The sequence below is a fragment of the Ursus arctos genome, unplaced genomic scaffold (genome assembly GCF_023065955.2).
Source record: "Ursus arctos isolate Adak ecotype North America unplaced genomic scaffold, UrsArc2.0 scaffold_12, whole genome shotgun sequence".
NCBI lineage: Eukaryota > Metazoa > Chordata > Mammalia > Carnivora > Ursidae > Ursus > Ursus arctos.
Genome location: NW_026622786.1, coordinates 2,247,597 through 2,272,895, shown reverse-complemented (window position 1 = coordinate 2,272,895; position 25,299 = coordinate 2,247,597). Strand labels below are relative to the sequence as shown.

The window sequence follows — 25,299 nt, the reverse complement described above, 5'->3', positions numbered from 1 at the left end:
GGGAAGGGGAGATCACCAACAGGGATTACACGAGTGCTTACTGCAGTAAAAGTAAAATATTTTACAGATTAGTCTGTGGAAGGGTTATATGTGACCACAAAATGAAAAAATAAGGGTGCTTCAATATGGTACCATTAAGGAAAATAGTTAAATGTTCATAGTCTAAAACAGCGACAAATAAACCAGAATAAATGTAAATGGGTGTTGGAGTGCTGACATAAAAGAGGTGCATGTGATTATTTGACTAAAGTATAAGAGCTTTGATTTGTTCTTGGGAACATAAGTAAAAACAGAATAGCAGAGAAAAGCACATTTTGAGTGAGATCTGTATGGTTTTTTTAAAAAAATGTATCTAAAAAGGAGCAAATTGAACTATTTTCCACATTTCTTTATAAATTATTTGTTTTACAACGAGGGAATTTGTGTCCTTGTTTAAATAAATTTTCCAACTGACTCGGTTTCTTTTTCTGTTTCTTTCACTTAAAAATAAGACACTGTATTCCTAGTTAAGTTTGTATAATATCAAAGAAAGATCTTGAATGAGGTGTTATTACTGAGGAGCAGTGTGGTTAAGTAGAAAGAATGTACACAATATACATACTGAATTACTTTCAGTGCTACATTCAGATACTGATTTATTAATTGACTACATGCTTGACCTTGGGAAAACTCTTACTTCTCTAAACTTCATTACTCATCTACAAAGTTGAGATATAATAATACCTGCTTTATGAGGTTATGAGACTTTGTATTTCCATTTTACAGCAGGACTTCAATAATAGCTAGTAGTAAATGAAAATTAACTCCTCAATGAAAGTTTATTCTGTTATGCCCTCCAGGGGGCGCTAGTGACCTTCATTTTGTAGACCATCAACTATCATTCAAAAATCACTGTGCTTTGCTTTCAGCTTGATAATTCAAAAAATTTAGGTTAAATATACATATATACGTAATCAGAACATTCATAGACTTTTGGATTTGTTGTGGTTCAGGCCACAGTGATTAGAACAAGTGCCTTTATAATCCAAAAGTCTTTTTTTTTTTTTAAGATTTTATTTATTTATTTGACAGAGACAGTGAGAGAGGGAACACAAGCAAGGGGAGTGTGAGAGGGAGAAATAGGCTTCCCAGGACCCCGGGATCATGACGGGAGCCGAAGGCAGATGCTTAACAGTTGAGCCACCCAGGCACCTCCCCAAAAGTCTTTAGAAGCCAGTAAAGGTATATGTTCACAAACATAAAAGGAGCTAGAGTTGGTAATCTAACTATTGAATTCTTCAGACCCTGATTTGAAATGATAAGCAAAGTTGAAGATATTTATATACAGCTTCTTAGCCTTGGTTCCCATGGGCCTATATCATGTTTGTCATGTTGCTTTTGGCAAGCCTATTGTTCTCTCTTCCGTGAATTGCCAACTACAAATTAAGATTGCTAAACCATCACATGATAGAGCTGATCTCTCCAGTGTCGTCTTACCCATGAAACCATTCTGCCTACCTCTTCCCCTTCAGGGAAGATAATCAATGAAGATAAAAGAAAGGAGAACAGTGGGGCACCTGGGTGGCTCAGTTGGTTAAGCGACTGCCTTTGGCTCAGGTCATGATCCTGGAGTCCTGGGATCCAGTCCCACATCAGGCTCCCTGCTCAGCAGGGAGTCTGCTTCTCCCTCTGACCCTCCCCCCTCTCGTGCTTTCTTTGTCAAATAAATAAATAAATAAAATCTCTTTTAAAAATAAAGAAAAAGAAAGGAGAAAAGTTATGAGACAAATTCAGGTTGTATTATTCAACTGGGTTAAAGGATTTTCTTTTCCTGAATGGTGGGTGGCTGGCTGCTTTTTTCCCATTACCCAATAACTTTTTTTTTTTTTAGAGAGAGAATATGTGCGAGTGTGTGTGCAGTGGGGGGAGAGGAGGGGCAGAGGGAGAGGGAGAGAGAGAATCCCAAGCAGGCTCCATACCGAGTGCAGAGCTGAAAGTGGGGCTTGATCTCACCACCCTGAGATCATGACCTGAGCCAAAATCAAGAGTTGGACACATAACCGCTTGAACCACCTCCCTCTTTTCCCTCATCATCCAGTAATACTTAAAAAAAAATTTTTTTTTAAGATTTTATTTATTTATTTGACAGAGAGATAGAGCCAGAGAGCATCAGGAGGGGGAATGGCAGAGGGAGAGAGAGAAGCAGGCTCCCCGCTGAGCAGGGGGCCCAATGCAGGCCTCTGTTCCAGGCCCCTGGGATCATGACCTGACCCGAAGGCAGACGCCCAACTGACTGAGCCACCGAAGCACCCCATTCAGTAATATATTTAAAAATTAACTGAAAGTATCCTAGGATTATCATTTTGAAAGATATTTTTGATAATAAAATTCATATTATAAAGTTTGCTTTCAATTTTCCATTTATGCCTAAAGATATCGCTCATCATTACTGCTACCATCAAAGTGCAGCGGTTCAGAAAGGCAGACTAAATTAAACATTAATCAGGGCAAAAAAGAGTTACGGACATGAATTTCTTATTTCTGTAGGATCATAAGATGCACTTCAAAGTCAAATATAAATAGTTTTGTATTGGTTCATAAAGAGTACAGGCTTTGCGGAATCTAGTGAATTGAGTTCTACTCCGAACTCTGACATTTACTACCTGTGTGACCTGGGCAAGTTACTTAGTTTTTCACCAACTCGCTGAGATGGCCTAGCCTACCATAGCACACTCCCCTAAATACTGGTATGAAGAGCTTAAGCCACAGTCTAAATAGGTACTAAGAGTCATCCCTGATGATGCCATTTTTTTTAACAAAGATTTTTATCTATTTATTTGACAGAGGTAGAGCGAGGTCACAAGTAGGCAGAGCGGCAGGCAGTGGGAGAGGGCGAAGCAGGCTCCCTGGGATCCCAGGACCCTGGGATCATGACCCAAGCCAAAGGCCGATGCTGAACTGACTGAGGCACCCAGGTGCCCTGATAATAAAACAACAGCATCCATGTGCATTTTACTTTATTTGGTATTGGTTCTTATATTGAGGAGAAGGAAGTGATTAATATTGTTTAACAGTAAAGTACCTAATTTTCCTAAAATTCGCCAGGATAAGTCTGAAGAGGTAATTTGTATCCTCTCTTTTCAGTTTCAACTATGTACGTCAGAATATTAAACCCAATTTTTCACAAATGTTCTTTTTTCATTTTGCTGTTAAGGGGAAGTTGGGTGAATCATTATGTATGAATCGAAGGGAGGACACCCTTTGCTTGGTATCATCATGTGCTAAAAAGTATACAGTGCTTTCTCAAGAAGCAGTTTTACCCAGCTCTTCTACGTTAGTTGAGTGACCTATGTGGTGTTTGGCCCTACTTGAACTTTAATTATAACAGCCCTGGTGTGTGTGTGTGTGTGTGTGTGTGTGCGCGTGTGTTTTAACTGTGTTAAAATAATAACCTTGTTTTTAGATTGCTATTGTCACATATATTCCAACCTCCTCAAGGTATATATATAAAAATATATCTAAAAATTGCTTGTTCCTTGTTTATTTGTGAGTTCTTATGTCAGTGTTTGGCATGATAAGCTAAGTAATGGGAAAAGCATGAATTTAGTAGGAACATTAGGGAATAGGCTATAGCTGGATCTTTCTCTGCGTGAAGTCATTGAATAGACATAGTTTCCTTTCTGGAGGTCAGGAACTGTGTTCCACTCACACTGTTTGGTTCTGAGTATTTTATGAGAGAATTAGAATAAAACGGAGTTATCCTCACTGTCTCCACTATGACCCCCCACTGCCACCATCGTCATCCAGAAGCTTTGATTAAGATCATTTGCAGCTGGGGCCCCTGGCTGGCTCAGACAGTAGAGCGTGCAGCTCTTGATCTCAGGCTTGTGAGGTCACGCCCTACACTGGGTGTAGAGATTACTAAAAATAATAATAATAAACTTCAAAGAAGATAGTTTGTAGCTATTAGAAGTAGTATACAAGTAATCTATTTTTTGAAATTTAAATTTATGAACCAGTTAAATTACCTACATTAATCATATCAGAAAAGGATTCTTTGTGGATGGATTTATTATAAGGAGTGTTAAAAAGGAATTTCCCTAAGTATTTTTAAGTATGTTACAGATAACTGGCTTTTGATAGACAGAAGGCTGGAAAGAATCTTTAAGCATAGTTAGTGGAAAAACAAAAATTGAGAGTACATTGGGGCACCTAGCTGGCTTAGTCAGTAGAGCATGCGCCTCTTGATCTTGGGGTTGTAAGTTTGAGCCCCACGTTGGGTGCAGAGATTAAAATATAACGTTGAAAATATATCTAAAATATAAAAACCTTAAAAATAAAATCTTAAAAAAAATTAAGGGGCACTTGGGCAGCTCAGCCGGTTAAACATCCAGTTCCTAGTTTTGGCTCATGGACTGTGGGATCGAGCCCCACATCGGACTTGTGCTCAGTGTGGAATCTGCTAGAGATTCTCTCTCCCTCTGCCCCTCACAGGCACGCGCACTCTCTTTCTCTCAAATAAGTAAATCTTTAAAAAAAAAAAAAATCAAGAGGGATACCTGGCTGACTCAGTCAGTGGAGCGTGGGACTCCATATTCGGGTTGTGAGTTTGAGCCCCATATTGGGTGTAGAGCTTACTTAAAAAAATAGAATCTTATTATATTATATTATGGTGACTAACATAATATAATAAAAAATGTTTTTAAAAAATAGAATCTTAAGAAAAAATTGAAAGTACATTTAAAAAGAAGGTAAGTGTATCAATCAGAGTCCAGTCAGGAGACAGAACTACATGGTGATTTGTATAATTTTATTATAATATATAATATGTATAATTTCTAAAATACCTAAACTTACATGTACAATTTATTAAAAATTATTAGTAATAGTGGATTACTAATACTAAGAGGTGAGAAGAACTCTAAAGAATACAGGAATAACCAACAGAGGGAACAGCCACTACTTCTGTATGACAAAAGCCATACTTCTGTATGACAAAACTTAATTTCATGCTAACTGTCAAGAAATATTGATAGGGGGACGCCTGGGTGGCTCAGTCGGTTAAGCGTCTGCCTTCAGCTTAGGTCATGATCCCAGGGTCCTGGGATCAAGTCCCGCATCGGGCTCTGTGCTTGGCACAGAGCCTGCTTCTCCCTCTTCCTCTGCTGCTCCCCCTGCTTGTGCTCTCTCTCTCTGTCAAATAAAGTTTTTTAAAAAATTTAAAAAAAGAAATATTGATAGGGTCCAGCTTCAGTATGACAAGGCAAGGCAAAGAAGGGTGGATTTGGAGCTGAGAGACAATAAATTCAAAAGTGGCACAGAAGTATCCTTGAAATTATAATGAAAGACATAGGGAAATGCAATTCATTTTATAAAAGCTAGATTTATGCAAAACTGTTAACTAATACTTTTGGTTCATAAACTTAGGCACGCCTGTTGCCAGATCTAATGCACTTTCTTCCTGGAACTTAGCTGTAAGAACACACAGATACAAGAAGAAAAAGTTATAAACAAAGTTTTTTTAAAAAGCACATCATGACAAAACTCAAGTAGGTAATTGTTTTTTTTAGCACGAATCAGTTGTACTACTCTTTGACGTTCAAGAAATGAAATGTCCGGTTTTTAACCGTCCTTGCATTAGAGGCCATTCCGAGTCTTCTCACCTGTCTGGCTGATGGATAGACGCAGTATGGTTAAGTAAAGCCCGTGGGGCCTCCTCCATCAGCACCACGTAGTTTAGGGTAAAGCATGCTTTGTGTGCTTACCGCCTGCTGCCAGGGAGAGCTCTGTACAGCCAGCCTAGGGAGTAGGCGGCACTCTCGGTCTGTTGGCTCCTAATGCTCAGGGCTGTCAGTGCCGAAAAAATGAGCAAATGTGGGGAATGCAGTGGCCCTATACTAAGCACATTACCTTAATCCACTTTGAAGGAAAACCTTTCTAAACCTTAACACCATGATCGTTGGTTTATACCAGTTTGTATTAGAGAGCAAGAGAAAGGACATTAGAATGAAAAGCTGAGGTTTTGATTTAATAAAAGCCATTTTCAGTTAATCTCCATTTATTCTCTCCGCCAGACCTCATTTGCCTTTTTTACCAAAATAGGTGACCCCCATGCCTCCTCAGCACCACCCTTGTCAAATTCCACCACCTCAGTGCTGGCCACCCTTGCAGCTCTTGCTGAGGCATCAGCCCCCCTGTCCAACTCCCACAGACCTGCAGGTAGGTAAGGGATATCTGCTGGGTGAATCAACATTTCTTTTCTTTTTTTAAGATTTTATTTATTTATTTATTTATTTGACAGAGACAGCCAGCGAGAGAGGGAACACAAGCAGGGGGAGTGGGAGAGGAAGAAGCAGGCTTCCAGTGGAGGAGCCTGATGTGGGGCTCCATCCTGGAACGCCAGTATCACGCCCTGAGCCGAAGGCAGACGCTTAACGACTGAGCCACGCAGGCGCCCCTCTTCTTTTGTTTTTACATTTCCAGCAGATTTAATTTGCATGAAATATTAAAGAATTATGGTTAATTAGAGACATCTAGGAAAGAGGAATGTAGAGTTATTGAGCATCAAAAAGAAAAATCACTAAGCAATATAATCAGATGGCTGAATAATATTAGAGAATGACTCAGTTATTTCTTTGTATTTTTACAGTTTCAAGTTTGTTTGCCCTGACTCCAGTTGCTTCAGATTGAAATGTTTAGTCTTCTATTAGCAGATTATTTGGGAAATACTCTGTGTTATGTTTTGACTGATGCTATCATAGAATGATTCAAAATAGCAGCTTAGATATGTTGTATTTAAAGCATCAGAATACGTAGGACTGCTACGTCTCTCATTGTCATATTCTGTGTACTTCAGGGTGGCTTGCTTTTATTTTCACTGGACATGATATTTTGGCATTTCCAATGGAGTTGGGCAGATATATGCTGTATAGTGGCCTTCTGATATGCAGAACAAAAAAGGTTCAGGTCACTTAGCCAGACCTGGTAGCCTGTGGGGAGAAGGCTTAGGGCCTCATATAAGTAGGGGCAGATAGTCATAGGTAGGGCTAAATAGTCATCTAGGAATCTTTCTGGAACCTTCTGACAGTCTGCTCCATCCTAAATGAAAGCAGATTGTTCTTACTTCTTTCTGCCATTGACATCTGGGTGGTGAGAACATTCCTCTAATTCTGTTTCTCCGACTGGCGGCAATCATAAAGATCTCTATTCAGACATGTATGAGTGAGCAGTGTGGCGGAGGGAGAAGCAACGTATTAAACTCGTGCTTTGAGTTATTTTGATTTGCTTTTTGATTTTGGATAAATTACTTAACTTCTCCAGGTCTCGTCTCCTCACCTCTGGCTGAGGTTGGATGGTTGGATCAGATTATCTCTCGAGGTCTTTTCAGCTATAACATTTAACTGTTCTTTGTTTTTAAGAGATGTGAATGCTCTATTTCCATTAAACCACCTGAACGTGTCTCATGTGGAGAGGCCATACCCCACTTAGTACAAAGTTCTACCTGTGACTCTTTAGATGGAGAATTTCTGTAGTGGAATAGTAAGAACTCTTTTCCCTAATAATTATTGGGGATATTGACTAACCAAACTGAAAATCTTTTTTTTTTTAAGTTTTATTTATTTAAGTACACCCAATGTGGGACTCAAATCATGACCTCAAGATCAAGAGTCACATGCTCTTCCAACTGAGCCAGCCAGGTGCCCCCTCCCCCCCTTTTTGATTACCAAACTGAAAATTTTGATTCAACATAATATATATAAAGTTCTTAGAAGCGTACCTGCTACACTGTGAGTAGTCAGTGTTAGCTGCTGTTAGTATTATTGTTTGTCAGATGGGAGAAGCCACCTGCCGTTTGTGTCTGTCAGACTTCATCAATGCTGTGACTACTTGACATGTTATTTTGTTAATTCACTATTAAATACCTCCATTTTCTTCTAGAAATAGCTCTGTAATTATTTTTTCTAAGTTCCATAGATTTATTTAGACTTTCAAAATGCTTCTTGAAAAAAGAATTCCAAGATCAAATATACTGGGGAAACTCAGCATATCTTATGCCCTGTTGGAGAATCACAGAGCTCATTAGCCTATTGGGGTTTCTGATGCTTCTTACAAAACAAACCAAAAAATTAAGCATATATAAACTGGCATTTTGAAAATGTGTTTGTGCGTAGAACCCATCCTTCGTGAAAGCTATTAACATCTCAGCGAAGACATTTTAAAAAATACTGTTCTGTTGCACTATCTCTTTTCTCCTCCGATTTAGCATTGTTCACTAGAGCTTGCTTTAGAAACTTAAATCTAACTTAATTTTTCAAGTTTTTCTATCCCTGATATAATCAATTTCAAGGTGGCTGAAATTGTTATACTCTTATTTTTTAGAAAACTGAAATTTTAAATTCATTTTTGTCATCTCTAGCTAATTCAGAGGAAATCACAGAGGGAAATTCTGTTGACTCATCAATCCAGCAAGTGGTGGGGAGCGGAGGCCAAAGGGTCATCACCATAGTGACTGATGGAGTCCCTCTGGGTAATATCCAGACTGCAATCCCTCCTGGAAGCATTGGCCAGCCATTTCTTGTAACTATGCAAGATGGACAGCAAGGTGAGTTATTCCATTCAGACGAGTGTTTATGAAAAGACATTTTAGACATTCCACATTCCTCTAAAACTGAGGCATTATAGTAAGTAGCGGGACTAAAAGAATGCCGGGTGCCAGATTGGCTCCAAGAAAAAAAAAGACGGGAACCAGGCTGGCAAAGCTTAATTTCCCTGATACACATAAAATTTGCAAGTAAAAGCCAATCGTCTGGTAGAAAAAAGAGTGAAATAGTACGAATCAGTAGTTCACAGAAAACATTGTGGGGTCTTAAAAATATGGGAATATGTTCAACCTACTTCGTACATAGCAAGAGAAGTGCAAGTCAGTTCTGCACTGAGATACCATTATAACACTGTGTTGTTAAAGGTGTGGGGAAATAGGCACTCAGAAATCACTGACCATGCTCAGCTAGAGCATGTGATTCTTGATCTCAGCGTTGTAAGTTCCAGCGCCACGTTGGGTGTAGAGAATATTTAAAAATAAAATCTAAAAAAAAAAATCACTGCTGAGAGTGTAAATTAATATATCCTCTGAAGAACTGATTGTAATATCTATCAGATTGTTTTTAAAGATTTAATTTTGAGAGGGGCACCCGGGTGGCTCAGTCGTTAAGCGTCTGTCTTCGGCTCAGGGCCTGATCCCAGGGTCCTGGGATTGAGCCCCGCATCGGGCTCCCTGCCCCACTGGGAGCCTGCTTCTTCCTCTCCCACTCCCCCTGCTTGTGTTCCCTCTCTCGCTGGCTGTCTCTCTCTCTGTCAAATACATAAATAAAAATCTTAAAAAAAAAAAAAGATTTTATTTATGAGAGAGAGAGCGAGAGCGTGTGCACATGCGCTCTCAAGCAGGGAGGAGTGGCAGAAAGAGAAGCAGACTTCCCAGTGAGCAGGGAGCCCAACATGGGGCTCAGTCCCAGGACCCTGAGTACATGACCCTGAGCCAAAGACAGATGCTTAACTGACCGAGCCTTCCAGCCGCTCCCAATATCTGTCAGTATTAAAGATACACATACCTTTTGGCTAAAAAGTTCTTTTCTAAGAATTTATATTCACACACACAGAAATGAAATATATACTAAGTTATTCATTACAGCATTGTTTGTAATCATCCAAGATTAAAAGGAATCTAAGTAGATGGTAGCTATACTTGTGGTGAACATAACATGATGTATAGAGAAGTTGAGTCACTGTGTTGTACACCTGAAACTAACGTAACATTGTGGATCAACTATACTCCAATAAAAATCGAAAAATAAAAAGAATCTAAGTATGTGTTAGTAGGGAACTAGATAAGAAATTATGGTCCACCCATACCCTGGGATACTCTGCAGCTGTTGAGAACAATGAGGAGATGCCTTATATGCTAGCGTGATGTCATCCCCAAACCGTAGTGTGAAGTGGGAAGAGTAAGAACAGTGTGTACAATATGCTCCACGTGTGTTTTTTAAAAAGGGGGAAATAGATGTATATTTGCTAGTATATTCATAGACTTAAACCATCTCTGAAGGAACATTCAAGAATAACATTGATAACGTTCGTTGCCTCCTTGCTTGTGCGCGCGCTCTCTCTCTCTCTCTGTTAAATAAATAAATAAAATCTTTTAAAAAGTGTGGGGGCGCCTAGGTGGCTCAGTCAGCTAAGCGTCTGCCTTCAGCTTAGGTCATGATCCCCAGGTCCTGAGATCGAGTCCCACATCAGGCTCCCTACTCAGTGGGAAGCCTCTTTCTCCCTTCCTGCTCCCTTTGCTTGTGCTCTCTCTCTCTCCCTCCCTCTCTCTATGTCAAGTAAATAAATAAAATCTTTAAATAAAAACCAAAACATTGGTTGCCTCCTGAGAAGGTACCTACCTGGGTAGCTGGGGATGAATGGGAGACTTTTCACTACATATGCCTTTATAACTTTTAATATATTTTTAAAGATTTTATTTATTTATTTGAGAGAGGGAGAGAGAGAGAGAGAGCACAAGTAGGGGGAGGAGGCAGAGGGAGAGGGAGAAGCAGACCCCCCTCTGAGCAGGGAGCCTGACTGGGGGCTTTATTCCGGGACCGTAAGATCACGATCCAAGCTGAAGGCAGACACTCAACCAACTGAGCCACCCAGGCGCCCCATAACTTTTCATTTTTGAACCTTGTGACGTATTACTTATTCAGGAAATACATCAGTAATTTTTTTAAGGGAAACTAATCATTACAGCTTCATTCCTTAAAAATATTGGAGTTTGGGGCCCCCTAGGTGGCTCAGTTGGTAAAATGTCTGACTCTTGATTTGGGCTCAGGTCATGATCGTAGGTTGGTGAGATTGAGCCCCACCTTGGGCTCCACGCTGGGCACGGAGCCTGCTTAAGTTTCTCTCTCTCCCTCTCCCTCTGCCCTCCCCCCTGCACTTTGCTTGCATTCTCTCTCTCTTTGTCTAAAGAAAAAAAATTGGAGTTTGAAAGAGGAGGGTTGGTTCATTGCATTTGAGTCACCAAAATTCTGACTTTGCCCAAATAATGATGGGGATTTTATAATTTTCAAACTATTTAAATTGGTGGATCTAGGGGCGCCTGGGTGGCACAGCGGTTAAACGTCTGCCTTCGGCTCAGGGTGTGATCCCGGCGTTATGGGATCGAGCCCCACATCAGGCTCCTCCGCTAGGAGCCTGCTTCTTCCTCTCCCACTCCCCCTGCTTGTGTTCTCTCTCTCGCTGGCTGTCTCTATATCTGTCGAATAAATAAATAAAATCTTTAAAAATAAATAAATAAATAAAATAAATCGGTGGATCTTTGTAGCATAGAAAAAAAAAGTAGGCATTAAACCTATATAACTGGGGCACCTGGGTGGCTCAGTCGGTTAAGCCTCTGCCTTCGGCTCAGGTCATGATCCCGGGGTCCTGGGATGGAGCCCCGTGTCAGCCTCCCTGTTCAGCGGGGAGTCTGCTTCTCCCTCTGCCCCTCCCCCTGCTCATGCTCTTGTGTGCTGTCTCTCTCTCTCTCTCTCAAGTAAATAAATAAAATCTTTAAAAAAAAACAACCCTATAGGGGCGCCTGGGTGGCGCAGTCGTTAAGCGTCTGCCTTCGGCTCAGGGCGTGATCCCAGTGTTCTGGGATCGAGCCCCACATCGGGCTCCTCTGCTGGGAACCTGCTTCTTCCTCTCCCACTCCCCCTGCTTGTGTTCCCTCTCTCACTGGCTGTCTCTGTCAAATAAATAAATAAAATCTTTATTAAAAAAAAAAACCCTATATATCATGGAACATTGCATCAAAACTGGGGATGTACTGTATGGTGACTAATATAACAAAATAAAAATTATAAAAAAAAATAAATAAATAATAAAAAAACCCCTATATAATCCAAGTTTTGGTATCACAAATTCTTATTAGTTTTATTTGGAAATATACTATGGATGTTTTTGTGAACATGGTTTAAAGTTTAGGGGCTTCATTGGCTAGGTGAGAAACTCTGCTAATGATGGAGTTAAATAAATGAGAATGGAGTTGTTTGAGGGGAAAAATATTTGAGGTTTTGCCTGGATGAACTATACTACTTTTTACAAATGAATTTAACCAGGCACAAAGAAGGAAAGCTGAGATTTTGTGAATTATCTGCAGGAAGTTTTAAAATCCCAGCTAAACTGCCTTTCCACTTAGCAGATATCTCAGCTGTTTTCTCTTGGCATCTATTGATGAGTACCCAAAGAATGTAAGCTAATTTTTAAATCAACCAAACCAAATAACTAAGTAAATTTTCTGTTTTAAACAAAAATCATAATGTGCCCTAAAACCTAAATAGAATTTTTTAACTTTTTTATTTTGTGATCATTGTAGATATGTGTATTTTTTTAAGTAGGCTCCGCGTCCAGCCTGGAGCCCAGTGCGGGGCTCGAGCTCACTACCTGAGATCAAGACCTGAGCTGAGATCAAGAGTCAGATTTTAAGTGACTGAGCCACCCAGGTGCCCCAGTGTGTACAGTTCTGAGAAATAATACAGAGAGATCCAGTGTACCTATCACCTAGTTTCTCCCATTGGTAACATTTTGCAGTAATACAATATCACAGGTAGGAAATTGACATTGATACAATTCACCAACCTTAGTGAGATTTTTCCCGTTTTATATGCATTCATGTATTTGTGTATGCACTTAGTTCTGTGCAGCGTAATACAAGTGTAGATTGGTGTGCACACCACCACAGTCAAGACAGAGAGCAGTTCCAGGGCGCCTGGATGGCTCAGTTGGTTAAGTACCCAACTCTTGGATTCAGCTCAAGTTATGATCTTAGGATGGTGAGATAGGATGGTGAGATCCAGCCCCATATGGGCTCTGCAGAGTGTGGAGTCTGCTTGGGATTCTCTCCCTCTTCTTTGGCACACTGCCTCCCTGCCTAGCCCCTGCTTGCACGTGCTCATGCGCTCTCTCGATCACTCTCTCTCTAAAAAAAAGAGAGAGAGGACAATTTCATCACAAGGATCTCTTGTGCCACCTTTATATCCACAGCTACCTCCCTTCCCAACCCATTCCTAACCCCTGGCAACCACTAACTCATTTGTTTTCTACCAGTTTACTTCAGTCATGTGTTATATTATCTAAATGGAATCATGTAATATGGAACCTTTTGGGACTGGCTTTTCTTCTCTCAGCATAATTCCCTTAAAATCTATCCAAGTTGGGTGCCTGGGTGGCTCAGTCATTTAGGCATCTGACTTCAGCTCGCGTCATGATCCCAGGGTCCTGGGATCGAGTCTCACATCTGGCTTCCTGCTCAGCGGGGAGCCTGCTTCTCCCTCTGCCTGCTGCTCCCCCTGCTTGTGCTCTCTTTCTCTCTCAAATAAGTAAATAAAATCTTTTTAAAAAGTCTATCCAAGTTGTTGTTTGTATCAATAGTTCAGTCCTTTTTATTGCTGAATAATATCCATGGTATGGATGACCACAGTTGAACCATTCATTGAAGGACATTTAAGTTGTTTCTGGTTTTGGCTATCTATGAATAAAGCTGTTATGACCAGTAGTGTACATGTTTTATGGGAACCTAAATTTTCAGTTCCCTGGGATAAGTACCCCAAGGTGCAATTGCTGGGTTGCATGCTAAGTACATGTTTAGTTTTGTAAACATGTCTAGTTTTGTAAATAGTTTGGCAACGCACAAACTATTTCCTAGAGTGACTGTACCATTTTACATTCCCACTGGCAATTAATGAATAATCCAGTTTTGCCACATCCATGTCAGCATCTGGTGTTATCACTATTTTTTTAAATTTTAGCCATTCTGATAGATGTGCAGTGCATTGATGTGTTTGTTGACCCTTTTCTCATTTATCTACAAAAGAGAAATAATTAAATTGGCTATAGTGAATGGCAAACTGCTTTCTTGTGAAGTTTCTCAAAAATCTTACGTAAAGACATCAGCCTTCATTAAACAAGTTACTCCCAAGGAATTGTAAGCTTATTGGCCATAGCTTTTTTTTTTTTTTCTAAGATTTTATTTATTTATGTGACAGAGAGACAGCCAGCGAGAGAAGAAACACAGGAGGGGAGTGGGAGAGGAAGAAGCAGGCTCCCAGCGGAGGAGCCCGATGTGGGACTCGATCCCGGAACGCCAGGATCACGCCCTGAGCCAAAGGCAGACGCTTAACGACTGCGCTACCCAGGCGCCCCTGGCCATAGCTTTTAACCTAGTGTTAGACTTCTTTATTTTAGAGAAAGAGAGAGCGTGTGTGCAAGCTAGGCAGAGGGAGAGAGAGAAACTTAAGCAACCTCCACACTTAGCATGGAGCCCGATGCAGTTCTGGATCTCACGACCCTGAGATCATGACTTGAGCTGAAATCAAGAGTTGGACATTTAAACAACTGAGCTACCCAGGTGCCCCTAAAGTTAGTTAGACATCATCTTTCTTTCTTTCTTTCTTTTTTTTTTTTAAGATTTTATTTATTTGAGAGAGAGGGGGAGAAAGCACAAGCAGGGGGAGCAGCAGAGGGAGAGGGAGAAGCAAACTCCCTGCTGAGCAGAGAGCCCGATATCGGCTTCATCGCAGGACCCTGGCATCATGACCTGAGCCGAAGGCAGACGCTTAACCGACTAAGCCACCCAAGGGCCCCCCAAGTTAAACATCTTTATATAAAAGCCTCAGATCTGACTGTTAACTGCCTGGCTTCCAAATCTTTTTTTTTTTTTAAAGATTTTATTTATTTATTCGACAGAGATAGAGACAGCCAGCGAGAGAGGGACCACAGCAGGGGGAGTGGGAGAGGAAGAAGCAGGCTCCCAGTGGAGGAGCCTGATGTGGGGCTCAATCCCATAACGCCAGGATCACGCCCTGAGCCGAAGGCAGACGCTCAACCGCTGTGCCACCCAGGCGCCCCCTGGCTTCCAAATCTGATACTCTAATCTTTTCTGTTTCTCTCTGTAGGGCCATGCTTTACCTGTTGATTATAAAATCCAAAGAGATATGAATAATAAAATTTCAGCTAATATATTTCAGTTTATTTTCTAATTTAAAGCAAGCAGGGGTGCCTGCCTGGCTCAGCCGGTAGAGCTTGTGATTCTTGATCTTGGGGTTGTAAGTTCGAGCGCCACATTGCGTGTAGAGGTCACATAAAAATAAAATATTAAAAAAAATAATAAAGCAGGCAAAACCTCTTTGTTTTACTATGTATTCATCACCTCCAATTGGTGTCCTTTGGCTTGTAGTTCTAACTGTACCTGCTGGTCAGGTTGCAGAGGAAACTGTAATTGAAGAAGAGGAAGAAGCAGAGAAGTTGCCTCTGACTAAGAAACCAAGAATAGAAGAGCTGACAAACAGTGTGGAGGAGAGCAAGGTAATGTTTTTAGCAGTAGTAGAGAAAAGAGAAAGGAAAGAATCAAAAGCCAAAACTTTTAAGGCCTGAACCCTTCCTTATGTTTTTGTCTACTCTCTGGATAATCTGGGATCAGGAATTCTGACCTGTTGGTGACATGGTTTACCTTTACAGGAGGGCACCGAAAGAGAACTACTCCAACAGCAGCTCCAGGAGGCCAATCGAAGAGCTCGGGAATACCGACACCAGCTCCTAAAGAAAGAACAGGAGGCAGAACAGTATCGCCTCAAGCTAGAGGCCATGGCCCGACAACAGCCCAATGGCGTCGATTTCACCGTGGTTGAAGAGGTGGCAGAGGGAGACGCTGTAGTAGTTACGGAGGGGGAGACGGGAGAGAGAGACACGGAAGTGACTGGGGCAGGAGGGACCGGAGAGCCTCATCCTGGAGTTCCCTTGGAAGCTGTTTCATCATAATGTGCAAGGGCCACAACTTGTACCGTGTCCATCTTTTTCCTCTTTTTAAAAGAAAATACAAAGGACAGACATTGTATAAAAGTTAAGAATGTCCTTAAGAAGAAAACTATAGCAGGGTACAGTGCTCGGGCTCGGGCAGGCTTGCTATGCAACTGGAAAATTCAAAGCCAAATTTAGGGAATACTTCTTTTGAGGAACCAAAAGAATACGGACCAGATTTCTCAGCTCACATCATTGCTTTATGCTTAGAGGTAAAAGAATGCTGGATATTGTGGGTTGATTGTTTTTTAAATAACTGACTTTATATCAGAAGATTTTAAGATAACATTCCTAGTATAGACACATACAGAGCCTTTGATCATTGTACCGTCAAGTGACCTTAAAATTTGCCTTAGATTTATGACGTGTACCTGGTAGAGAAGAAAACTAACTGGGAGATGGGTTAGAAGCAAGCTTTGGGAAGAGAAAGAAATATATTCCACTTCCAAAGGAGCAGGCGTTCCCCTCTATCCTGAATTAATTTCACTGACAAGAAATTGGTAGTTGCCTAATTCTGCACCCATTGTGTGTCCATAATTCAGGTGCCAGTTCAAGAAACTGAAGTGGAGTATTTAAAACTGGAAAGGAAAGAAAACTTGCTTATGTGGGAGAAGTGTATGTAAATCCAAAATCCTCCAGGCTGTGCTTCCACGATGCTGGAAAATGGCCAGAAGGAGGCTTGTGGGTTATGAAACAGTCTGGTCTCGAGATACAAACTTTGCTGTGGCTGGATTTTATAAAATTGAAATCAGGAGGATAGTCTGTTGCTAGAACAACTTGCTTCCAAACATTTATTTATATAATATCAAGCCTTAATATCAACTTTTTTAATTTTATAAAATTTTGTTGAGTCTTCTAAGTGTGCCTTTCTGTGGAGCTTACATGGTATCCTCTTCATTGCAAAAAAAGAAGTCGGGAGAGGTGAGTGCTGAGGGTGTTGGTGGAATTTGGTTCCATTTGACTTGGGATGAGCAAATTCTTCTGTTTCCTTAAGATCGGGTTTTGTTCAGAGCTTTTGTGCCTTACAGGTGCTCGGTGTTTGTTGGCAAAGGGGGTGAAAGAACTAGAAGTGCCGTAAAGTAAGGAGCCAAAACCGACTCAGTAACGTCATCTGCCTGACTCCCTTCTCTCCCACTATGCCTGCTCCCTTAGCCTAGACGCTTTTGGAAAGTGTTTCATTGCTAGGTTTTATTTGTGCACCAGTTTGGAGTTTTCAAAAGAAAAGGAGCTATGGATGGAGAGAGGTAGACTGTGGAGAGGTTACATTACAGAAGTTACTGCCTTTGAAATTGGGCCCCCATCATTCTAGACCTGCTTGCTTGCTTTATTGTAAATTAGAAGAAGAAACCAGAGGATGTGACAAGTAAACATTTGAATGACTGTTTAGAATACTGTTTTCTTAATTAGCAATCATCGGGAAAACATACATTTTTAATTTGGAGTAAAACTTGACAGTTAACATGGTTCTATTTACCTTGATTAGTGAAGTAATTTGCTGCAGTTTTCCAGAGGTGCAGAGTCACTTGGGACTCAAAGTAGACCTAAAACATAACTTGCCAAACAAATTTGACAAACAAAATTGGTTATTAGAGGCTTATAGGCAAAAATACCAGTTTGAAATTAATCTTGGCTACTGGCCACCTTAACTTGGTTTTCTCCATAGACTTCAGAGATTACTCTTGGTTTTGGGGGATGACAAGAAGCCTAGGTAAGGGCCAGGGTGAAATTGTGCCATCTGCTGTCAAATTGTCCTTTTTCTGCCTGCAATGTTTTTCTTTTTTCTGAGTCCCTTTGTGAACCAGGTGCTAACAATAAGCTGCTATTGTGTGCCATTTCAGAGCCTGAGCTTAACTATAGAGATAGAGGGACCAAGTGTCATTTTAGGTATGTTTGGTTTATGTTCTTTGTGTATATATTGACTTTAATTCCTTTATTTTATTTTATTTTTCCCCTTTCCTGTTAAGGGGGTGGAGGTTAACTCTGAAGAGGATATCCGGGCCCAGCCATCTCTCTCTCTGGGGTAGCGTCTGACTAGGGGCAGGAGTTGCCATCCACCACTCCCTGCTGAGCATACAGAGTCCCTACTGTTTGGGGAGCTGCTCAGAAATTCTTATTCTCTTTCTGTAGGAGACTGTCATTCTCACCTAGAAAAATCTCTAATACAGTCCAAGTCATTTTTGATGATGGGGTCTCTGAGATATAGAGTTGGGATGGGGAAAGAGAAAAGAGAAATGTCTGGAAAGGGAAGAGTAGCAAAAAGGTATTTGTTGTTATTTACTTGAAATACACCTTTTAGCATCCCGGAGAAGGGAAATAGGATTTGATCTCCAGTTGTATGGCCATGGAGAAAGGGTAGGTCAGGATCCCTTGAAGTCGGTACAAGTAAATACTAAATGCATTAATGGCGATACCATTTTAGGATTTTGCATCTTTCAGGATCAGCAATGGAAGTTGGGACAATGTTGCTAGATCTTCTGGGTTAATGGGTCCCAACTGGTGTGTTGGCAAGATTGAATTACAGAGAATCAAATACTAGGCAGGTGGTTCAGAGTTGTACTTAAGCAGGAGAAACCTGGAACCTAGATGATCGCCTACTTTAAAATAAAGCTGATTTAGCAATATCAGTATTAATTTATGAATTTTAGACTCTACATTTGCATTTTGGTCTTAAGCCTTCCCCGAAAAAAGAGAAAGAAAGAAGTCTTAATATTTCTGTTCTTGTTCCTAGCTTCAGGGAGATTACTTAGAAATATATAAATGTGCAGTTCCCTTCCTATCACTACCTCTGTGGGATCTCTGAATTGTAATGCCAGAGTTGAGGTTTCTTAATGGAAATATGCGAGAACTTGACTTTAGGTTTTCTATATTTTGAACTCAGTGCCTTAACAGACGTTCCTTTTCTCTGTCAGATCCATGTGTACTTACTTTTGGCTTTGCCTTTCCCCCTTCTTCAGCCTCACCATTGCATTATTAAAATGTTTGTGTCTGCTCAGTAATGTGAGAAATCTGTGGCATACAAAATTACTTTCTTTGTTTATATTGATGTAAAAGAAATGAATTTACCAGAGCGTTCTACAGTCGAAGTTAGGTATTGTGTGACCAGGGCATTTTTAATACCCGTTTGCTGGGTGCATATTGCTGTGTACATTTATAAATACATATGGATTTTCCCACTTTTTGTTTATTTGAGGTTCAGTTCTAAAGTACCTGGTATAACCTGGAAATATTTTCATTTCTTTAAACACATTAAAGAGGGTTTCTGTGGCTTCACTAAAGGGGCCGAGGAAGAAAAAGCTTTACTTTGGCCCTTCTCGGGGAGCTATGCTCTAACTGGTGTAATGAGAAACCTGAGGAGTAAGCCCAGTATCTGGCTTTACAGAGGTGTGTTTAGCACGTGGTGTGATGACACCATGTAAGCCGAACAGTTCAGAGCAGTGTCGGGGTAAAGACGGAGCTGCCCTTCCACAGAGCAAGCGTCCTTTCCACTCCTCTGGCAGCTGTTTTGACCGGCACTGTAAGATCTCTTACACCTCTGAACAGGAAAGAAACCTTAGGTAAAGGGATCGTGGCACAAGGAGCAGGCATCCTGTGCATCGACTTTCTGTTTAGAAATCTCGTCCTTTTGAGAAATGATCATTTTGAGGGGGCTTGGGTGACTCCTAGCAAGCATCATGTGGACCTCCAGAGCTAGAAGATGTCAGGCATATAGTGAACTCTTCCCAGAAGTTGAATATTGAGTAGAAATCAGTTTTTATCCAAATTTATTGGAGAATGGCCTCCTTGTGCAAACATCTCTGTGTGGCCAGAAAAGGAGTTTCAGAAAGGAATATATGTCAGCACTGCCTGTATGCTGTTCCAGGCTCTTATCTATCTCCATTTAGGTGATGAATATTTTCCGAGTTGGTACTCTTATTTCCTATGCCAATATATTTAATAAGAGGGCAGGAGTAAGAAGGATGTGAATTTGAATTAAGTAGATTTGAGCCTCTGGTGCTGCCTTTTTTTTTTTTGAGCCTCTCTAGGATGAGTGGGTGGGGTGACATTCCTAGACTCTACAGTAGCAATCTGGCCGGTTAATGGCCGGGAACTGTGACTCTCTCTCTCTCTCCCCCCCTTTCCCCTCTAAACTATTTCTGCTTCTGTGCCCCCATTGCTCTTATCTCATTGAGTCTTTCCCAGGCACTAGAACTTAATTAGTAGGTCATTTCAAATCTATGGGCCTTGTCTTTCCTCTTTCCACTCCCCTCCTTCCCTATTACATGTATTTTCTGTTTATTCTGACGTGGTTTGTTTCTGAGAATTAATCTAGGTCATACCCTGTATCTTGTGCTTCCTACTTGATTTCAGACATCTTGCTTTACCAACAAACAATACCGATAGCAGCTCCCTTCTCTGGCTGTGTCCCGTGGCCTGTCCTCCTGCCAAGGCCATTTATGTTGGCGGAGGAGAGAAAGAGGGTGGGTGGGGTGCCTAGATTCTTCTCAAAGTGTCCTCAGTTTTTCAGGTTTTCTGACAGCTTTATGTACAGTATGTTTTAGGAAAACTTAAATATGCTTCTCTTTTTTTTATTTAGGATTTTAATAGGGTTTGATTTTATGAGGAAGGGTGTGTGTGTGTGTGTGTGATCATTTGTGTGTATATACACTTATACAGATCTATATTATATATACAATTTTTGTACTATCATTTAAAATAAAGATGTTTCTTAATAAAATGTCAAAGTCTTACCATTTCAGGGTGTCATTGAAATTTTTTCCATCTCCTGGGCAAAAATTTTATCTAGTCCCTGATCACAGATAAATTTCAATAGGAATGGGGCGCCTGGGTAGCGCAGTCGTTAAGCGTCTGCCTTCAGCTCAGGGCGTGATTCCGGCGTTGTGGGATCGAGCCCCACATCAGGCTCCTCCGCTGGGAGCCTGCTTCTTCCTCTCCCGCTCCCCCTGCTTGTGTTCCCTCTCTCGCTGGCTGTCTCTCTGTCACATAAATAAATAAAATCTTTAAAAAAAAAATTTCAATAGGAAGTTTTCTCTGTCTAGCTGAGCTAATGAGGGTGGAGCAGGGGGGTTGTGTGTGTGTGTGTGTGTGTGGTGGGGGTCTTCTTTCCCCTTTTGTGGTCTCTTCTAACCCATTCACACCCTCTGCATTTTCCTTATCCTAGCTCCTCCTCAGCTGACATTCATAGTAGGCAGAGCAAATGGAGGTAAGGACTGCAGTGAGAGTGGAGAGAGCTTTTGACTGGTTTATTAGACTTACATCTTCCTCCCTTCTGTCATCCCCTCCCTAAAAGCAAACAACCAGGAGAAGAGCCCAGGAGCTGAAGGAAATGATCCCGTGCCTCGTGTGGGAGTAAAATCAATGCTAAGATATGGGTTGGGGGGGAGGGGAGGGGACATCAGGTTCAGGGAGGCTTGGAAATAGATTTTCTCTGCTGGCTTCTCAGCCAGTCCTAGTTAGTAAGGTGCTGGTTTCTATCTCAGTCCAATTCAGCACACATTTATTAAGTAAATACGAGTAGCGGTGTGGTTGTAGCACAAACCCCATCGATATCCAGGGCTGAAGAGACCCATCTGGCTGACTAGATGGGGTCCCCATCCAGGGTATAGTGTTCTCAAAAGCTGCTCCATTGGCCGTAAGGATGCTGCTCGTTCATTCGTTCGTTCGTTGTTTTTTTTGTTTTGTTTTTTAATAAGGATGCCTTTCTTAAATAAAGGGGGGTAGTACCAAAGTCAAAGACATATAAGCATCTGTGTTCAACAACTAGAATCTCTGAGTCAGTATGTAGGAAATTGAACACTTACCATGTACCAGGCTGCATATAGATAATTGCTTTTTGGTAAATACATATAGTAAAAAAAATCCAGTATACATATTAATTATAAGGTACATCTGGCAGAGTACCTCATAACTGCGTATACAGTCTTTGTTCTGAGAGAAAAAGAGCAGGCAAAGAAAACAAAAAGAGCAGGCACTTGAGGAGGCTTGAGAAACAAAGAACTAAAAGTCTTATTGAAGTAAAATCCTAGTGAAAGAAATCATCAGGAATGTGAGAAAGTTGGAAGGGAACTGGGGAGATAGGAACCTAGAGTTCTCTGAAGAGTAATATTCTTTTTTTTTTTTTAAGATTTTTATGTATTTAACAGAGATAGAGACAGCCAGCGAGAGAGGGAACACAAGCAGGGGGAGTGGGAGAGGAAGAAGCAGGCTCATAGCAGAGGAGCCTGATGTGGGGCTCGATCCCGGAACGCCAGGATTATGCCCTGAGCCGAAGGCAGACGCTTAACAACTGTGCCACCCAGGCGCCCCTGAAGAGTAATATTCTTAAAGGATGGGAAAGAAACATGAATGAGGGCAACTTTCCTAAGATTTCCTCTGTGAAAATGGCCCTTTACTCCAAGGAGACCAGTAGACAGAAAATACAAGAGAGGGGCGCCTGGGTGGCACAGCGGTTAAGCGTCTGCCTTCGGCTCAGGGCGTGATCCCGGCATTGTGGGATCGAGCCCCACATCAGGCTCCTCCGCTATGAGCCTGCTTCTTCCTCTCCCACTCCCCCTGCTTGTGTTCCCTCTCTCGCTGGCTGTCTCTCTGTCAAATAAATAAATAAAATCTTAAAAAAAAAATACAAGAGAAAGTTGAAGTGGGAGCAACTTAGTGATAACCACACACCTGTGTAGGGTTTGTGCAAGATATCTGACAGGTAAGAGAGTAAGTTTGTTAAGACTATAGGGGATACCTTAAAAAAAATGGAACTGGGTAACTGGGAAATTAATAGTAATGTCCAGCAGACAGTTTAAATATATGTGTTATAAAAATTGGGGGGGTGCCTGGGTGGCTCAGTTGGTTAAGCGTCTGCCTTCTGCTCAGGTCATGATCCCAGGGTCCTGGGATCGAGCCCCACATCGGGCCCTCCACTCAATGGTGAGTCTGCTTCTCCATCTCCCTCTGTGATCTCGCTCCCTTTTGCTCTCTCTCAAATAAATAAATATTTTTTAAAAATATTTTTATTTATTTGACAGAGAGCGAGAGAGGGAACACAAACAGGGGGAGTGGGAGAAGCCACCCAGGCGCCCAAAAAAATGTTTCTTTAAGAAAAAAGACTGTAAAGGACCCCTGAGCAAGGTGTGGGGCTGCACTCTGCTTCCATAACCAGCCCTAAAGTTTAAGGAAGTTCTTACTATAAAGGAAAGTGACATTTGAGAAGCCAATATTATAAATAATAACAGTAGCTTCTATGCCTAAAGTTTGTTTGTTTGTTTGTTTGTTTAAAGTAAGCTCTTCACCTAATGTGGACTTGAACTCATGACCTGAGATCAAGAGTTACGTGCTCTGCTGACTGAGCCAGCCAGGTACCCCTCTATGCATTAAAGTTTTGTTACATGTCTGGCATTGAGCTAAGCATTTCATATATATACAAACATACCTATCTTGCAAGGTATGTATTCAGACTATAGATTAAACACACACACACACACACACACACACACACACACACCAAGTTGTGCCTGCCCAGAGTCCCTCGGCTTTAAAAAAAAAAAAAGTTCTTTATAAAACTACAGTTTCGGGGCGCCTGGGTGGCACAGCGGTTAAGCGTCTGCCTTCGGCTCAGGGCATGATCCCAGCGTTCTGGGATCGAGCCCCACATCAGGCTCCTCCGCTGGGAGCCTGCTTCTTCCTCTCCCACTCCCCCTGCTAGTGTTCCCTCTCTCGCTGGCTGTCTCTCTCTCTGTCGAATAAATAAATAAATAAATAAATAAATAAATAAATAAATAAAATCTTTAAAAAAACAAACTACAGTTTCTACATAGTTTTTGGTGTTCTTTCTGCTGTAGTTTATCCTTTAAGCAGAATAAGATCTTACTTGACCTTGGGCAGGTAGTTAAGAAACTGGGGTGACATAACTTCAACGCTTTTTTTGCAAACTCCTCAAAGTCACTTTTGCTCCAAAACTAATTCAGGAGGCATAACCACAAAGTTGCTGGCCAGCAATACTTGAGCAAGGACAAAGATCACCTCTCTTGCAAAGAATGGATGTGGTCTTCAGCTCTAGGTATGCTGGATAGCTTCTGTCTTTCCTTCCAGAGTATTCTCCTTCCTCTATATCTTTTTCTCTATCCTGGGCGCTAACCTGCAGGAATTTCATCAATGGGCTCCCTGAACTTTGGCTTCCACTTTGATTCAGCCAACAGGGAGCTCTGGCAGGAGACTGGAGGGAGAGAAAAAACTGAACTCAGTCTATGGATTTCCCAGGTTCCATTCCTTGGAGTCCCCAGGGCCCAGCTGTGTCCTTTGATTAAAGGTCACTGCTCCTCTCAATGCAGCCTCTCCTTCCAGGTCCATATAACCACCATCTCCCATTGTCTTTTCAGACCTAAGGCTCTTACTCACCTCCAGTTACTGACCTATCCTTTACCCACACTTTTTAAAATCAGCCCTTCATTATTTTGAGCATGTTGTCTATTTCCTATTGGGACCCTAATACATGTGGTAAAGGTGGGCAGTCTTTTGGATTCATAGGCTTCATATTTTATCCATGTACTTCAACCTTACTCTCATATATGTAACCTTAAATTCTTATGAATCAATATACCTGAAGGTCAACTGCTGGATGAAATAGCAGAAAGTGACTCATACCTGTGTGGTTCCCAAGTGTGGGGTAGTGGCATCAAGGAGACATAAATCTGAGAGACAATAATAGCTTAGGCCCCTGTGACTTAGCTCCCAAAGATCCCAAGATGCTGAACAGCTTTTCATGCTTTGTGACTGTGGAACCTTCTGTGTTTCAGATCCCCAAAGTCTTACACAAGCTGATGGAGTCTGCCTACTGGGGCCCTGGTTTCTCCATAACCTCCCAGGATGTCTCTGAGAAATCAGCTTAGAAATCCCTCAGGGTGAGGACTTTATCCTCCTGTTGGCACATGCCGGTTTTTCTAAAGACAAAGTTTGAACTAATACCCTAATTAAAAAAAAAAAGTGTCAACAGTATCCTTAAGTATCCTTAAATTAAGTATTTAAGTATCCTTGAATTAAGGGGTCATGTTTATCCCTCTGTTGTTAGGAACAATAATTTCTTTGACTTCATTCCCTTAGTTTATTTTTCACTACACTCTACCAGGATGAGGTATTTCATGAGTATTAATGAATTGCATACTTCGTAGTAGTCTATTTGGGGCAAATAACCTTTTCCCACAAAGCACTTAATTTAAACCTATATACTTATATGGTGCTTTATAACCTCCTGTTGGCATGTATCCTTTACATGCTTTACAGAAGAAATGGAGGCACAGAGAGGTTAGTCACACACAAATCTATTAAGTGGCAGAGAGTCCAAGGACTCTTGCTCTCACTGCAACATAGCTGCTTTCACTAGACCGGAGAACGTTCTGAGAGTCCAGCTTAGGCCCCCTTGGCTAGAGAAGTCAGCATACTTTGTAAATGAACACACTT

The 25,299-nt window shown here is 41.3% G+C and overlaps 1 protein-coding gene across 2 annotated transcripts in view; it reads left to right on the top strand.

Annotated features, from left to right (window-relative positions):
- Positions 1 to 20,590, top strand: part of GABPB2 (GA binding protein transcription factor subunit beta 2) — a 31,118-nt gene extending 10,528 nt beyond the window's left edge. Inside the window, exons 6-9 of one of the 2 annotated variants that reach the window (XM_026486612.4) lie at positions 6,082 to 6,198; positions 8,396 to 8,581; positions 15,239 to 15,366; positions 15,520 to 20,590. In XM_026486612.4, coding sequence (XP_026342397.1) covers positions 6,082 to 6,198; positions 8,396 to 8,581; positions 15,239 to 15,366; positions 15,520 to 15,819 — 731 coding nt within the window. In that variant the 3' untranslated portion in view covers positions 15,820 to 20,590. The remainder of the gene's footprint in view (positions 1 to 6,081; positions 6,199 to 8,395; positions 8,582 to 15,238; positions 15,367 to 15,519) is intronic. The other variant, XM_026486613.4, reaches the window with a different exon arrangement.
- Positions 20,591 to 25,299: the final 4,709 nt, after the last annotated feature.